General features: G+C 50.2%; 1 protein-coding gene across 1 annotated transcript in view; it reads right to left on the bottom strand.

The window, feature by feature from the left end:
* The window catches only part of LOC135571064 (protein diaphanous homolog 3-like), a 187,595-nt gene that overhangs the window by 22,320 nt on the left and 147,021 nt on the right, over positions 1 to 18,254 (bottom strand). Inside the window, exon 9 of the mRNA XM_065016871.1 lies at positions 1,982 to 2,079. Within this exon, the coding sequence (XP_064872943.1) occupies positions 1,982 to 2,079 (98 nt within the window). The remainder of the gene's footprint in view (positions 1 to 1,981; positions 2,080 to 18,254) is intronic.

Genomic DNA, 18,254 nt, shown 5'->3' with positions numbered 1-18,254 from the left:
TGAACCAGTAATATAATAATGAACCAGTAATATAATGAACCAGTAATAACTATATAATAATGAACCAGTAATAACTATATAATAATGAACCATTAATATAATAATGAACCAGTAATAACTATATAATAATGAACCAGTAATATAATAATGAACCAGTAATATAATAATGAACCAGTAATAACTATATAATAATGAACCAGTAATATAATAATGAACCAGTAATAACTATATATTAATGAACCAGTAATATAATAATGAACCAGTAATAACTATATAATAATGAACCAGTAATATAATAATGAACCAGTAATAACTATATAATAATGAACCAGTAATAACTATATAATAATGAACCAGTAATATAATAATGAACCAGTAATAACTATATAATAATGAACCAGTAATATAATAATGAACCAGTAATATAATAATGAACCAGTAACAACTATATAATAATGAACCAGTAATAACTATATAATAATGAACCAGTAATATAATAATGAACCAGTAATATAATAATGAACCAGTAATATAATAATGAACCAGTAATATAATAATAATGAACCAGTAATAACTATATAATAATGAACCAGTAATAACTATATAATAATGAACCAGTAATAACTATATAATAATGAACCAGTAATATAATAATGAACCAGTAATATAATAATGAACCAGTAATAAGGGGTACAGGAGTTATTGTAAGGGGTATAGAGTTAGGTAGGGGTACAGGAGTTATTGTAAGGGGTATAGAGTTAGGTAGGGGTACAGGAGTTATTGTAAGGGGTATAGAGTTAGGTAGGGGGTACAGGAGTTATTGTAAGGGGTACAGGAGTTATTGTAAGGGGTATATAGTTAGGTAGGGGTATTGAGTTAGGTAGAGGGTACAGGAGTTATTGTAAGGGGTATTGAGTTATTGTAAGGGGTATTGAGTTAGGGTAGTAATAACTATATAATACAGGAGTTATTGTAAGGGGTATTGAGTTAGGTAGGGGGTACAGGAGTTATTGTAGGGGTACAGGAGTTATTGTAAGGGGTATTGAGTTAGGTAGGGGTATAGAGTTAGGTAGGGGTATAGAGTTAGGTAGGGGTATAGAGTTAGGTAGGGGTATTGAGTTAGGTAGAGGGTACAGGAGTTATTGTAAGGGGTATTGAGTTATTGTAAGGGGTATTGAGTTAGGTAGGGGGTACAGGAGTTATTGTAAGGGGTATTGAGTTAGGTAGGGGTATTGAGTTAGGTAGGGGTATAGAGTTAGGTAGGGGTATAGAGTTAGGTAGAGGGTACAGGAGGTATTGTAAGGGTATTGAGTTATTGTAAAGGGGTATTGAGTTAGGTAGGGGGTACAGGAGTTATTGTAAGGGGTATTGAGTTAGGTAGGGGGTATTGAGTTAGGTAGGGGGTATAGAGTTAGGTAGGGGGTATAGAGTTAGGTAGGGGGTATTGAGTGAGGTAGGGGGTATAGAGTTAGGTAGGGGGTATAGAGTTAGGTAGAGGGTATAGGAGTTATTGTAAGGGGTATTGAGTTAGGTAGGGGTATTGAGTTAGGTAGGGGTATAGAGTTAGGTAGGGGGTATAGAGTTAGGTAGGGGTATAGAGTTAGGTAGGGGTATAGAGTTAGGTAGGGGTATTGAGTTAGGTAGGGGCTATAGAGTTAGGTAGACTGCAAAGCCTATAGAGTTAGGTAGGGGTATTGAGTTAGGTAGGGGGTATTGAGTTAGGTAGGGGGTATAGAGTTAGGTAGGGGCAGGAGTTAGGTAGGGGGGTGGAGTTATTGTAAGGGGTATTGAGTTAGGTAGGGGGTATAGGAGTTATTGTAAGGGGTATAGAGTTATTGTAAGGGGTATTGGAGTTATTGTAAGGGCAGTATTGAGTTAGGTAGGGGTATAGGAGTTATTGTAGGGGTATAGAGTTAGGTAAGAGGACAGCCTATAACTGGGAGTTATTGTAAGGGGTATTGAGTTATTGTAAAGGTCTCACCTGGGTCCAGGGTGCTCTCTTCCGTCGGTCTCTGAACGCTGCTCCAGACTGCAAAGCCTCCAGCAAACTATCCATCACTCCTGTCTCATCACTGTTCTCTGGTGGAGGAGAGAGAGAGAGAGAGAGGGGGGGAGAAAGAGTGAGCGAGAGGAGGGAGAGAGAGCGAGAGAGAGGGGGAGAGAAAAAGAGAGAGGGGAGAGAGCGAGAGAGAGGGGGAGAGAGCGAGAGAGAGGGAGAGAGCGAGAGAGAGGGGAGAGAGCGAAGAAGAGGGTGAGAGAGCGAGAGAGAGGGGGAGAGAGCAAGAGAGAGGGGAGAGAGCGAGAGAGAGGAGGGGGAGAGAGACTAAATTAGATGAGGGCAGTATTGCTATCAGGTCTTGAAGGTTGCCATAGTAATGCCAGAGATGATGGCCATGCAACAGAGACAGTCTACCACCAGTTAAACCGTGAAGCAAAGCAGACAGCCTTTAACTGGCTCTTATATCACCTGGATGTGACTCCAACACCAGCCACAGTCCAGTGTGTGTGTGTCCAGTGTGTGTGTGTGTCCAGTGTGTGTGTGTGTGTCCAGTGTGTGTGTGTGTGTGTCCAGTGTGTGTGTGTGTGTGTGTGTGTGTGTCCAGTGTGTGTGTGTGTCCAGTGTGTGTGTGTGTGTGTCAGTGTGTGTGTGTGTGTGTGTCCAGTGTGTGTGTGTGTGTGTGTCCAGTGTGTGTGTGTGTGTCCAGTGTGTGTGTGTGTGTGTCCAGTGTGTGTGTGTGTCCAGTGTGTGTGTGTGTGTCCAGTGTGTGTGTGTGTGTGTGTGTGTGTGTCCAGTGTGTGTCCAGTGTGTGTGTGTGTGTGTCCAGTGTGTGTGTGTGTCCAGTGTGTGTGTGTCCAGTGTGTGTGTGTGTGTGTCCAGTGTGTGTGTGTGTGTGTGTGTGTCCAGTGTGTGTGTGTGTGTCCAGTGTGTGTGTGTGTGTGTCCAGTGTGTGTGTGTGTCCAGTGTGTGTGTGTGTCCAGTGTGTGTGTGTCCAGTGTGTGTGTGTCCAGTGTGTGTGTGTGTCCAGTGTGTGTGTGTGTGTGTGTGTGTGTCCAGTGTGTCCAGTGTGTGTGTGTGTCCAGTGTGTGTGTGTGTCCAGTGTGTGTGTGTGTCCAGTGTGTGTGTGTGTCAGTGTGTGTCCAGTGTGTGTGTGTGTCCAGTGTGTGTGTGTCCAGTGTGTGTGTGTGTCAGTGTGTGTGTGTGTCCAGTGTGTGTGTGTCCAGTGTGTGTGTGTGTGTGTGTCCAGTGTGTGTCCAGTGTGTGTGTGTGTCCAGTGTGTGTGTGTCCAGTGTGTGTGTGTGTGTGTGTGTGTGTCCAGTGTGTGTGTGTCCAGTGTGTGTGTGTCCAGTGTGTGTGTGTGTGTGTGTGTGTGTGTCCAGTGTGTGTGTGTGTCCAGTGTGTGTGTGTGTCCAGTGTGTGTGTGTGTCCAGTGTGTGTGTGTCCAGTGTGTGTGTGTGTCCAGTGTGTGTGTGTGTGTGTGTCCAGTGTGTGTGTGTGTCCAGTGTGTGTGTGTCCAGTGTGTGTGTGTCCAGTGTGTGTGTGTGTGTCCAGTGTGTGTGTGTGTCCAGTGTGTGTGTGTGTCCAGTGTGTGTGTGTGTCCAGTGTGTGTGTGTGTGTCCAGTGTGTGTGTGTGTGTGTCCAGTGTGTGTGTGTGTCCAGTGTGTGTGTGTCCAGTGTGTGTGTGTGTGTGTGTGTCCAGTGTGTGTGTGTGTCCAGTGTGTGTGTGTGTGTGTGTGTGTGTGTCCAGTGTGTGTGTGTGTCCAGTGTGTGTGTGTGTCCAGTGTGTGTGTGTGTGTGTCCAGTGTGTGTGTGTGTGTGTCCAGTGTGTGTGTGTGTGTGTGTCCAGTGTGTGTGTGTGTGTGTGTGTGTCCAGTGTGTGTGTGTCCAGTGTGTGTGTGTGTGTGTGTGTCAGTGTGTGTGTGTGTGTGTGTGTCCAGTGTGTGTGTGTCCAGTGTGTGCAACTCTGTGGCTGGACTACAAAGCCAGAGGAAAGTTCAAGCTATTAACCTCAGGTCGTTGCCTTTTCTATGGAAAACTGTTGGGGAACGGGGGTCTGGCTGGGAGGGTTTAGGGTAGGAGTAGTGGAGACATCCCCAATGGAACACTATTCCCTATCTAGTGCACTACTTTTGACCAGGGCCCATAAGGCCACTTTATAGGGAATATGGTGCCAATTGACACACTTCCCTAGAGTCACCACCACCAGCATTTTTCCAGCCCTCCCCTCCCTCCCACGCTCCCTCTCTCCATCTCCACCCCTCCTCCTCTCATCTTTGCCCTCTCTCCTCCCTCCTCCTCCCACTCCCCATTCCTCTTCCCATCTCCACCCCTCCCTCCTCCTCCCCCATCTCCACCCCTCCCTCCTCCTCCCCCATCTCCATCCTTCCTCCTCCCCCATCTCCATCCCTCCACCATCTCCACCCCTCCTCCTCTCCCTCCCACTCATCTTCGCCCTCTCCCTCCTCCTCCTCTCCTTCCCCGCTCTCCAACACCACCCCTCCCTCCCCAACACCACCTCCTCCTTCCTCCTCCTCTCCCTCCATCCCTCCACCTCCTCCTCTCCCTCCCTCCCCATTATCCCTCCATCTCCCTGTTGGGATAATCAGTCATATCTGACAGTACATTTTTTTCATGACACAGCAAATCCACCCAATCTTTTGTAAAGAGGAAGAGGACAGAAGAAAGTGGAAAAATATAAAGAGCCAGAACAACTACGAGCCTCTCAGTCAGTCAGCCGCTTCAGGGCTGAGACTGTGTTTTTCTTATTGTGTGTGTGTGTGTGTGTGTGTGTGTGTGTTGTATGATGATGAAGAAGAAGATGATGTGTGTGGAGTCAGGTATCTATCCCACCCTCTGACCGAGCTCCCAGACACCCTGCCCCCCAGATGATGAAGATGATGTGTGTGGAGTCAGGTATCTATCCCACCCTCTGACCGAGCTCCCAGACACCCTGCCTCCCCCCGAGCCCAGATGATGATGATGATGTGTGTGGAGTCAGGTATCTATCCCACCCTCTGACCGAGCTCCCAGACACCCTGCCTCCCCAGATGATGAAGATGATGTGTGTGGTCAGGCATCTATCCCACCCTCTGACCGAGCTCCCAGACACCCTGCCCCCCCCAGAGATATATTCACCTGTCATGTGATGTCAGGCATCTAACCACCCCTCTGGAAGGAAGAGAGTCCTAAATGAAACAATGATTCCTGTGGGCCTGGTCAAATGTAGGGCACTATAAAAAGGGACCGAGGTGCTGCCGTTAGGGACCCAGACACCCTGCCTCCCCCAGGATGATGGAAGGAGGGAGAACAGAGGAGTGTAGGGCACTATAAAAAGGGACCAAGGTGACCGTCCCAGGACCAAACCCACTCCCCCAGGAAGGATGGAAGGAAGGGAGAACAGAGGCGTGCTGTACTGAAACACAACTCCATTCAAGGAAGAGAGTCACCTCTCAAAAGACCTGCCCATTCTCAAATGAGGGCACTATAAAAGAGGAGTTTTTCTCACCGAGGGACCAATCCCACTTCACAGAGGAAGGATGGAAGGAGGATTTCTCACCGAGGGAGGATCTTTCACAGAGGGAGGATTTCTCAAAGAGGGACCAAGGATCTCTCACCGAGGGAGGAAACCTCACCGAGGGGATGGAAGGAAGGGAGATTTTCAGAGGGTGCTGTATAAAACTCTCACAAGGGAGGATCCTCTCAAAAGAGGGAGGATTCTCACCGAGGAGGATCTCTCACGAGGAGGATTTCTCACCGAGGGAGGATCTCACCGAGGGAGGATTTCTCACCGAGGGAGGATCTTTCACAGAGGGAGGATTTCTCACCGAGGGAGGATCTCTCACCGAGGGAGGATCTCTCACCGAGGGAGGGTTTCTCACCGAGGGAGGATTTCTCACCGTGGGAGGATCTCTCACCGAGGGAGGATTTCTCACCGAGGGAGGATCTTTCACCGAGGGAGGATCTTTCACCGAGGGAGGATTTCTCACAGAGGGAGGATCTCTCACAGAGGGAGGATTTCTCACCGGGGATTTCTCTCACAGAGGAGATCTCACAGAGGAGGATTTCTCACCGAGGAGGATTTCTCACCGAGGAGGATCTTCTCACCGAGGAGGATTTCTCACCGAGGGAGGATCTCTCACCGAGGAAGGGAGGATCTCTCACCGAGGGAGGATCTCTCAACGAGGGAGGGTTTCTCACCGAGGGAGGATCTCTCACCGAGGGAGAGTTTCTCACCGAGGGAGGGTTTCTCACCGAGGGATGGTTTCTCACCGAGGGAGGATTTCTCACCGAGGGAGGGTATCTCACCGAGGGAGGGTATCTCACCGAGGGAGGGTTTCTCACCGAGGGAGGATTACCGAGGGAGGATTTCTCACAGAGGGAGTTTTTCTCACCGAGGGAGGGTTTCTCACCGAGGGAGGATGTGATTTTGTGACCTGTAGTGTTTATTTTGAGAATGAACAGTAGTGAGTTGAACGTGTCATGAAACAGAGTCATGAATAACTCAGGGGATGGTTTCGGGGCATCTGCTGACATCATGGCTGTGATGTCATCTCTCCACAGTTACTGTGTCAGTTCAGAAAAAGGACTGTGGATCTAGTATTATATAGAATGATCTCTAGGTTACTGCGGAAGACAGTAAGAGGGAGGATCTAGTATTATATAGAATGGTCTCTAGGTTACTGTGGATCTAGTATTATATAGAATGGTCTCTAGGTTACTGTGGAAGACAGTAAGCTGAGTCATGGATCTAGTATTATATAGAATGGTCTCTAGGTTACTGTGGATCTAGTATTATATAGAATGGTCTCTAGGTTACTGTGGAAGACAGTAAGGAGTACGGATCTAGTATTATATAGAATGGTCTCTAGGTTACTGTGGAAGACAGTAAGAGTACGGATCTAGTATTATATAGAATGGTCTCTAGGTTACTGTGGCTCTAGTATTATATAGAATGGTCTCTAGGTTACTGTGGAAGACAGTAAGGAGTACGGATCTAGTATTATATAGAATGGTCTCTAGGTTACTGTGGAAGACAGTAAGGAGTACGGATCTAGTATTATATAGAATGGTCTCTAGGTTACTGTGGATCTAGTATTATATAGAATGGTCTCTAGGTTACTGTGGAAGACAGTAAAGACAGTAAGGAGTACGGATCTAGTATTATATAGAATGGTCTCTAGGTTACTGTGGAAGACAGTAAGGAGTACGGATCTAGTATTATATAGAATGGTCTCTAGGTTACTGTGGATCTAGTATTATATAGAATGGTCTCTAGGTTACTGTGGAAGACAGTAAGGAGTACGGATCTAGTATTATATAGAATGGTTACTGTGGATCTAGTATTATATAGAATGGTCTCTAGGTTACTGTGGAAGACAGTAAGGAGTACGGATCTAGTATTATATAGAATGGTCTCTAGGTTACTGTGGATCTAGTATTATATAGAATGGTCTCTAGGTTACTGTGGAAGACAGTAAGGAGTACGGATCTAGTATAATATAGAATGGTCTCTAGGTTACTGTGGATCTAGTATAATATAGAATGGTCTCTAGGTTACTGTGGAAGACCGGAGGCTGTTTAAAACTAAAAATGAAGCCAGAATGTCCGTCCCCATATTGCAACATGGAAGAGAGGTGTTGACAGACCAGAGAGTTTAGGTCAGTCAACATGGTAGAGAGGTGTTGACAGACCAGAGAGTTTAGGTCAGTCAACATGGAAGAGAGGTGTTGACAGACCAGAGAGTTTAGGTCATTCAACATGGTAGAGAGGTGTTGACAGACCAGAGAGTTTAGGTCATTCAACATGGAAGAGAGGTGTTGACAGACCCGAGAGTTTAGGTCATTCAACATGGAAGAGAGGTGTTGACAGACCCGAGAGTTTAGGTCATTCAACATGGTAGAGAGGTGTTGACAGACCAGAGAGTTTAGGTCATTCAACATGGAAGAGAGGTGTTGACAGACCAGAGAGTTTAGGTCAGTCAACATGGAAGAGAGGTGTTGACAGACCAGAGAGTTTAGGTCAGTCAACATGGTAGAGAGGTGTTGACAGACCAGAGAGTTTAGGTCAGTCAACATGGAAGAGAGGTGTTGACAGACCAGAGAGTTTAGGTCTTGGTACGGTGGAGGTGGACAATGTTCTGGCTGACAGGTCTGATAGAGGTGGAGAGAAACAGCTGTGGACAGACATCCTGCCCAGTTATCACCTGACTCACTGAAACACACTCTACTGCAGGGCAGAGGGGACGGAGGGAGAGGAGGAGCAGGGGATGGAGGGAGAGGAGGAGCAGGGGATGGAGAGAGAGAAGGAGAAGGGGATGGAGGGAGAGGAGGAGCAGGGGATGGAGAGAGAGAAGGAGAAGGGGATGGAGGGAGAGAAGGAGAAGGGGATGGAGAGAGAGAAGGAGCAGGAGAAGGAGGGAGAGAAGGAGGGAGAGAAGGAGGAGAGAAGGACAGGGGATGGAGGGAGAGAGGGAGGGAGAGAGGGAGGGAGAGAAGGAGCAGGGGATGGAGGGAGAGAAGGATCAGGGGATGGAGGGAGAGGGAGGGAGAGAAGGAGCAGGGGATGGAGGGAGAGAAGGAGCAGGGGATGGAGGGAGAGAAGGAGCAGGAGAGGGAGGGAGATAAGGATCGAGAGAGGGAGGGAGAGAAGGAGCAGGGGATGGAGGGAGAGAAGGAGCGAGAGGGAGAGAGAAGGAGCAGGGGAGGGAGAGAGAAGGAGAGGGAGAGAGGGAGGGAGAGAAGGAGCGAGAGAGGGAGGGAGAGAAGGAGCAGGGGATGGAGGGAGAGAAGGAGCGAGGGAGGGAGAGAAGGAGCGAGAGATGGAGGGAGAGAAGGAGCGAGAGAGGGAGGGAGAGAAGGAGCGAGAGAGGGAGGGAGAGAAGGATCGAGAGAGGGAGGAGAGAGGAGCAGGGGATGGAGGGAGAGAAGGAGCGAGGAGGGAGAGAAGGAGCGAGAGAGGGAGGGAGAGAAGGATCGAGAGAGGGAGGGAGAGAAGGAGCAGGGGATGGAGGGAGAGAAGGAGCGAGGGAGGGAGAGAAGGAGCGAGAGAGGGAGGAGAAAAGGATCGAGAGAGGGAGGGAAGGAGCAGGGGATGGAGGGAGAGAAGGATCGAGAGAGGGAGCAGGGGATGGAGGGAGAGAAGGATCGAGAGAGGGAGGGAGAAAAGGATCGAGAGAGGGAGGGAGAGAAGGAGCAGGGGATGGAGGGAGAGAAGGATCGAGAGAGGAGCAGGGGATGGAGGGAGAGGGAGAGAGAGGGAGCAGGGATGGAGGGAGAGAAGGAGCGAGAGAGGGAGGGAGAGAAGGATCGAGAGAGGGAGGGAGAGAAGGAGCAGGGGATGGAGGGAGAGAAGGAGAAGGGGATGGAGGGAGAGAAGGAGGGAGAGAAGGATCGAGAGAGGGAGGGAGAGAAGGAGCAGGGGATGGAGGGAGAGAAGGAGGGAGAGAAGGATCGAGAGAGGGAGGGAGAGAAGGAGCAGGGGATGGAGGGAGAGAAGGAGCGAGGGAGGGAGAGAAGGAGCGAGAGAGGGAGGGAGAAAAGGAGCGGGGGATGGAGGGAGAGAAGGAGCGAGAGAGGGAGGGAGAGAGGGATCGAGAGAGGGAGGGAGAGAAGGATCGAGAGAGGGAGGGAGAGAAGGATCGAGAGAGGGAGGGGAGAGAAGGAGCAGGGGATGGAGGGAGAGAAGGAGAAGGGGATGGAGGGAGAGAAGGAGAAGGGGATGGAGGGAGAGAAGGAGCAGGGGATGGAGGGAGAGAAGGAGAAGGGGATGGAGGGAGAGAAGGAGGGAGAGAAGGAGGGAGAGAGGGAGGAGATTGAGGGTTGAGAGAGGAGAGTAGGTTGAGAGAGGAGAGGAGGAGGGGTTGAGAGAGGAGAGGAGGTTGAGAGAGGAGAGGAGGGGGTTGAGAGAGGAGAGGAGGGGGTTGAGAGAGGAGAGGAGGGGGAGAGAGGAGAGTAGGTTGAGAGAGGAGAGGAGGGGCGTTGAGAGAGGAGAGTAGGTTGAGAGAGGAGAGAGGTTGAGAGAGGAGAGTAGGTTGAGAGAGGAGAGGAGGAGAGGAGGGGGTTGGGAGATGAGGGTGAGAGGAGAGGAGGAGGGGTTGAGAGAGGAGGAGGGTGAGAGAGAGGTAGGTGAGAGAGGAGAGGAGAGGGGGTTGAGAGAGGAGAGGAGGGGGTTGAGAGAGGAGAGGAGGAGGTTGAGAGAGGAGAGTAGGTTGAGAGAGGAGAGGAGGTTGAGAGAGGAGAGGAGGGGGTTGGGAGATGAGGGGTGAGAGGAGAGGAGGAGGGGTTGAGAGAGGAGAGGAGGGGGTTGAGAGAGGAGAGGAGGGGGTTGAGAGAGGAGAGTAGGTTGAGAGAGAGAGAGGAGGTTGAGAGAGGAGAGGAGGGGGTTGAGAGAGGAGAGTAGGTTGAGAGAGGAGAGGAGGTTGAGAGAGGAGAGTAGGTTGAGAGAGGAGAGGAGGGGGTTGGGAGATGAGGGGGTGAGAGGAGAGGAGGAGGGGTTGAGAGAGGAGAGGAGGGGGTGAGAGAGGAGAGGAGGGGGTGAGAGAGGAGAGGAGGGGGGGTGAGAGAGGAGAGGAGGTGAGAGAGGAGAGGAGGGGGGTGAGAGAGGAGAGGAGAGGAGTGAGAGAGGAGAGGAGGGGGGTGAGAGAGGAGAGGAGGGGAGTGAGAGAGGAGAGGAGGGAAGTGAGAGAGGAGAGGAGGGGGGGTGAGAGAGGAGAGGAGGGGGTGAGAGAGGAGAGGAGGGGTGGTGAGAGAGGAGAGTAGGTTGAGAGAGGAGAGGAGGTTGAGAGAGGAGAGGAGGTTGAGAGAGGAGAGGAGGGGGTTGGGAGATGAGGGGTGAGAGGAGAGGAGGAGGGGTTGAGAGAGGAGAGGAGGGGGTGAGAGAGGAGAGGAGGGGGTGAGAGAGGAGAGGAGGAGAGGGGGTGAGAGAGGAGAGAGGGAGGGGGTGAGAGAGGAGAGGAGGGGGTTGGGAGATGAGGGGTGAGAGGAGAGGAGGAGGGGTTGAGAGAGGAGAGGAGGGGGTGAGAGAGGAGAGGAGGGGGTGAGAGAGGAGAGGAGGAGAGGGGTGAGAGAGGAGAGGAGGGGGTGAGAGAGGAGAGGGGGGGTGAGAGAGAGAGAGAGGAGGGGGGGTGAGAGAGAGAGGAGGGGGTGAGAGAGGAGAGGAGGGGGTGAGAGAGGAGAGGGAGGGGAGTGAGAGGAGAGGAGGGGGTGAGAGGAGAGGAGGGGGTGAGAGGAGAGGGAGGTACAAGGGTAATCAGCGTCAGGGGAGATGAATAGTCGGTCGGACTCTCGCTCTGTCTCTGTCATTTGTGGCTCAGCTGAGTGAGAATTAATTGAACTGATTAGCTTTCTTTATTTATCTGGACGTATGGGGCCTGAATCCAATGGTCTGAGTGGAGGGAGACAATCAGAGGGTCTGTCTCTCACCGTCTGACTGCCCCTCAGGTGTCCCCCCTCCACTAAGACACAACACCATCTGACTGTCCCTCAGGTCTCCCTCCTCCACTAAGACACAACACCATCTGACTGTCCCTCCACTAAGACACAACACCATCTGACTGTCCCTCAGGTGTCCCCCCTCCACTAAGACACAACACCATCTGACTGTCCCTCAGGTGTCCCCCCTCCACTAAGACACAACACCATCTGACTGTCCCTCAGGTCTCCCTCCTCCACTAAGACACAACACCATCTGACTGTCCCTCAGGTGTCCCCCCTCCACTAAGACACAACACCATCTGACTGTCCCTCAGGTCCCCCCCTCCACTAAGACAGAACACCATCTGACTGTCCCTCAGGTGTCCCCCCTTCACTAAGACACAACACCATCTGACTGTCCCTCAGGTGTCCCCCTCCACTAAGACAGAACTAAACCGTCTTCCAGCTGATGGTGGAACCTCAACTCACCCTGATTTTTTTACGGGTAATTTTTGATTACGCTAATTTGGTTTCCAAAACACAGCCTCTAACAACAACAAACAACCACTATCACTACACAACGTTGGACCAGTCGATGGATCGTTTGGTGACCACTGACCACAGTGAGGGTGTGATGGGGAGAGTGACTGATGAGACATCAGAGCCCGACAGTGAGGGTGTGATGGGGAGAGTGACTGATGAGACATCAGAGCCCGACAGTGAGGGTGTGATGGGGAGAGTGACTGATGAGACATCAGAGCCCGACAGTGAGGGTGTTGGAGAGAGTGACTGATGAGACATCAGAGCCCGACAGTGAGGGTGTGATGGGGAGAGTGACTGATGAGACATCAGAGCCCGACAGTGAGGGTGTGATGGAGAGTGACTGATGAGACATCAGAGCCCGACAGTGAGGGTGATGGAGAGAGTGACTGATGAGACATCAGAGCCCGACAGTGAGGGTGTGATGGGGAGAGTGACTGATGAGACATCAGAGCCCGACAGTGAGGGTGTGATGGAGAGAGTGACTGATGAGACATCAGAGCCCAACAGTGAGGGTGTGATGGGGAGAGTGACTGATGAGACATCAGAGCCCGACAGTGAGGGTGTGATGGGGAGAGTGACTGATGAGACATCAGAGCCCGACAGTGAGGGTGTGATGGGGAGAGTGACTGCACTGCAGAGACATCAGAGCCCGACAGTGAGGGTGTGATGGGGAGAGTGACTGCACTGCGGAGACCTCAGAGCCCGACAGTGAGGGTGTGATGGGGAGAGTGACTGATGAGACATCAGAGCCCGACAGTGAGGGTGTGATGGAGAGAGTGACTGATGAGACATCAGAGCCCGACAGTGAGGGTGTGATGGGGAGAGTGACTGATGAGACATCAGAGCCCGACAGTGAGGGTGTGATGGGGAGAGTGACTGATGAGACATCAGAGCCCGACAGTGAGGGTGTGATGGGGAGAGTGACTGATGAGACATCAGAGCCCGACAGTGAGGGTGTGATGGGGAGAGTGACTGATGAGACCTCAGAGCCCGACAGTGAGGGTGTGATGGAGATCAGCTCAGAGCCTTAATATACTGCAGCCTGGAGCTGAGACTCTAACTGATGGGACTGCAGGTCTGAGGTAACTGATGTGATGGGGAGTGTGTGTGTGTGTGTGGTCCCAATGGATTGATTTAGTGGCAGACGGGAGGACATTTACTCTGATTAAAGTAGAGGGGGCTGTTCTACATTCCTCCTCTCTCTCTCCTCTTCTCATCCTTTCATCTCCTCTCTCGTCTACTCCCTCTCCTCTTCTCTCTCTACACCTCTTTCCTTTTCTCTCTCCTCCTCTCTGTCTCTCTCCTCTTCTCATCCTTTCATCTCCTCTCTCGTCTTCTCCCTCTCCTCTTCTCCTCTCTCCTCTTCTCTCTCTCCACCTTTTTCCTTTTCTCTCTCCAGACACTCCCACCTACCAACACACACGACTGTATTCCATCACTCCCACCTACCAACACACACTACTGTATTCCAGACACTCCCACCTACCAACACACACTACTGTATTCCAGACACTCCCACCTACCAACACACACTACTGTATTCCAGACACACCTACCAACACACACTACTGTATTCCAGACACTCCCACCTACCAACACACACTACTGTATTCCAGAACTCCCACCTAACCAACACACACTACTGTATTCCAGACACTCCCACCTACCAACACACACTACTGTATTCCAGACACTCCCACCTACCAACACACACTACTGTATTCCAGACACTCCACCTACCAACACACACTACTGTATTCCAGACACTCCCACCTACCAACACACACTACTGTATTCCAGACACTCCCTCACCTACCAACTACCAACACACACTACTGTATTCCAGACACTCCCACCTACCAACACACACTACTGTATTCCAGACACTCCCACCTACCAACACACTGACTGTATTCCAGACACTCCCACCTACCAACACACACTACTGTATTCCAGACACTCCCACCTACCAACACACACTACTGTATTCCAGACACTCCCACCTACCAACACACACTACTGTATTCCAGACACTCCACCTACCAACACACACTACTGTATTCCAGACACTCCCACCTACCAACACACACTACTGTATTCCAGACACTCCCACCTACCAACACACACTACTGTATTCCAGACACTCCCACCTACCAACACACACTACTGTATTCCAGACACTCCCACCTACCAACACACACTACTGTATTCCATCACTCCCACCTACCAACACACACTACTGTATTCCAGACCTCCCACCTACCAACACACACTACCATCTGACTGTCCCTGTATTCCAGACACTCCCACCTACCAACACACACTACTGTATTCCAGACACTCCCACCTACCAACACACACTACTGTATTCCAGACACTCCCACCTACCAACACACACTACTGTATTCCAGACACTCCCACCTACCAACACACACTACTGTATTCCAGACACTCCCACCTACCAACACACACTACTGTTCCATTCAGACACTCCCACCTACCAACACACACTACTGTATTCCAGACACTCCCACCTACCAACACACACTACTGTATTCCAGACACTCCCACCTACCAACACACACTACTGTATTCCAGACACTCCCACCTACCAACACACACTACTGTATTCCAGACACTCCCACCTACCAACACACACTACTGTGATTCCAGACACTCCCACCTACCAACACACACTACTGTATTCCAGACACTCCCACCTACCAACACACACTACTGTATTCCAGACACTCCCACCTACCAACACACACTACTGTATTCCAGACACTCCCACCTACCAACACACACTACTGTATTCCATCACTCCCACCTACCAACACACACTACTGTATTCCAGACACTCCCACCTACCAACACACTACTGTATTCCAGACACTCCCACCTACCAACACACACTACTGTATTCCAGACACTCCCACCTACCAAACACACACTACTGTGATTCCAGACACTCCCACCTACCAACACACACTACTGTATTCCATCACTCCACCTACCAACACACACTACTGTATTCCACTCCCGACACTCCCACCTACCAGACACTCCCACCTACCAACACTACTGTATTCCATCACTCCCACCTACCAACACACACTACTGTATTCCAGACACTCCCACCTACCAACACACACTACTGTATTCCATCACTCCCACCTACCAACACACACTACTGTATTCCAGACACTCCCACCTACCAACACACACTACTGTATTCCATCACTCCCACCTACCAACACACACTACTGTATTCCAGACACTCCCACCTACCAACACACACTACTGTATTCCATCACTCCCACCTACCAACACACACTACTGTATTCCACTCCAGACACACACTACTGCCCACCTACCAACACACACTACTGTATTCCATCACTCCCACCTACCAACACACACTACTACTGTATTCCAGACACTCCCACCTACCAACACACACACTGTATTCCAGACACTCCCACCTACCAACACACACTACTGTATTCCAGACACTCCCACCTACCAACACACACTACTGTATTCCAGACACTCCCACCTACCAACACACACTACTGTATTCCAGACACTCCCACCTACCAACACACACTACTGTATTCCAGACACTCCCACCTACCAACACACACTACTGTATTCCAGACACTCCCACCTACCAACACACACTACTGTATTCCAGACACTCCCACCTACCAACACACACTACTGTATTCCAGACACTCCACCTACCAACACACACTACTGTATTCCAGACACTCCCACCTACCAACACACACTACTGTATTCCATCACACCTCCCACCTACCAACACACCTACTACTGTATTCCAGACACTCCCACCTACCAACACACTACTGTATTCCAGACACTCCCACCTACCAACACACACTACTGTATTCCATCCCACCTCACACACTACTGTATTCTACCCCACCTACCAACACACTACTGTATTCCAGACACTCCCACCTACCAACACACACTACTGTATTCCAGACACTCCCACCTACCAACACACACTACTGTATTCCAGACACTCCCACCTACCAACACACACTACTGTATTCCAGACACTCCCACCTACCAACACACACTACTGTATTCCATCACTCCCACCTACCAACACACACTACTGTATTCCAGACACTCCCACCTACCAACACACACTACTGTATTCCAGACACTCCCACCTACCAACACACACTACTGTATTCCATCACTCCCACCTACCAACACACACTACTGTATTCCATCACTCCCACCTACCAACACACACTACTGTATTCCAGACACTCCCACCTACCAACACACACTACTGTATTCCAGACACTCCCACCTACCAACACACACTACTGTATTCCAGACACTCCCACCTACCAACACACACTACTGTATTCCAGACACTCCCACCTAACAACACACACTACTGTATTCCATCACTCCCACCTACCAACACACACTACTGTATTCCAGACACTCCCACCTACCAACACACACTACTGTATTCATCACTCCCACCTACCAACACACACTACTGTATTCCAGACACTCCCACCTACCAACACACACTACTGTATTCCATCACTCCCACCTACCAACACACACTACTGTATTCCAGACACTCCCACCTACCAACACACACTACTGTATTCCAGACACTCCCACCTACCAACACACACTACTGTATTCCAGACACTCCCACCTACCAACACACACTACTGTATTCCATCACTCCCACCTACCAACACACACTACTGTATTCCAGACACTCCCACCTACCAACACACACTACTGTATCCCACCTCCATCACTCCCACCTACCAACACACACTACTGTATTCCATCACTCCCACCTACCAACACACACTACTGTATTCCAGACACTCCCACCTACCAACACACACTACTGTATTCCAGACACTCCCACCTACCAACACACACACTACTGTATTCCATCACTCCCACCTACCAACACACACTACTGTATTCCATCACTCCCACCTGTATTCCACCAACACACACTACTGTATTCCAGACACTCCCACCTACCAACACACACTACTGTATTCCAGACACTCCCACCTACCAACACACACTACTGTATTCCAGACACTCCACCTACCAACACACACTACTGTATTCCAGACACTCCCACCTACCAACACACACTACTGTATTCCAGACACTCCCACCTACCAACACACACTACTGTATTCCATCACTCCCACCTACCAACACACACTACTGTATTCCAGACACTCCCACCTACCAACACACACTACTGTATTCCAGACACTCCCACCTACCAACACACACTACTGTATTCCAGACACTCCCACCTACCAACACACACTACTGTATTCCATCACTCCCACCTACCAACACACACTACTGTATTCCAGACACTCCCACCTACCAACACACACTACTGTATTCCATCACTCCCACCTACCAACACACACTACTGTATTCCAGACACTCCCACCTACCAACACACTACTGTATTCCAGACACTCCCACCTACCAACACACACTACTGTATTCCAGACACTCCCACCTACCAACACACACTACTGTATTCCAGACACTCCCACCTACCAACACACACTACTGTATTCCAGACACTCCCACCTACCAACACACACTACTGTATTCCAGACACTCCCACCTACCAACACACACTACTGTATTCCAGACACTCCCACCTACCAACACACACTACTGTATTCCAGACACTCCCACCTACCAACACACACTACTGTATTCCAGACACTCCCACCTACCAACACACACTACTGTATTCCAGACACTCCCACCTACCAACACACACTACTGTATTCCAGACACTCCCACCTACCAACACACACTACTGTATTCCAGACACTCCCACCTACCAACACACACTACTGTATTCCAGACACTCCCACCTACCAACACACACTACTGTATTCCAGACACTCCCACCTACCAACACACACTACTGTATTCCAGACACTCCCACCTACCAACACACACTACTGTATTCCAGACACTCCCACCTACCAACACACACTACTGTATTCCAGACACTCCCACCTACCAACACACACTACTGTATTCCAGACACTCCCACCTACCAACACACACACTACTGTATTCCATCACTCCCACCTACCAACACACACTACTGTATTCCAGACACTCCCACCTACCAACACACACTACTGTATTCCAGACACTCCCACCTACCAACACACACTACTGTATTCCAGACACTCCCACCTACCAACACACACTACTGTATT

This window comes from Oncorhynchus nerka, unplaced genomic scaffold (genome assembly GCF_034236695.1).
Source record: "Oncorhynchus nerka isolate Pitt River unplaced genomic scaffold, Oner_Uvic_2.0 unplaced_scaffold_809, whole genome shotgun sequence".
NCBI lineage: Eukaryota > Metazoa > Chordata > Actinopteri > Salmoniformes > Salmonidae > Oncorhynchus > Oncorhynchus nerka.
Note: the sequence above shows the minus strand (reverse complement) of the source record. Positions and strands in the feature narration are given on the sequence as shown.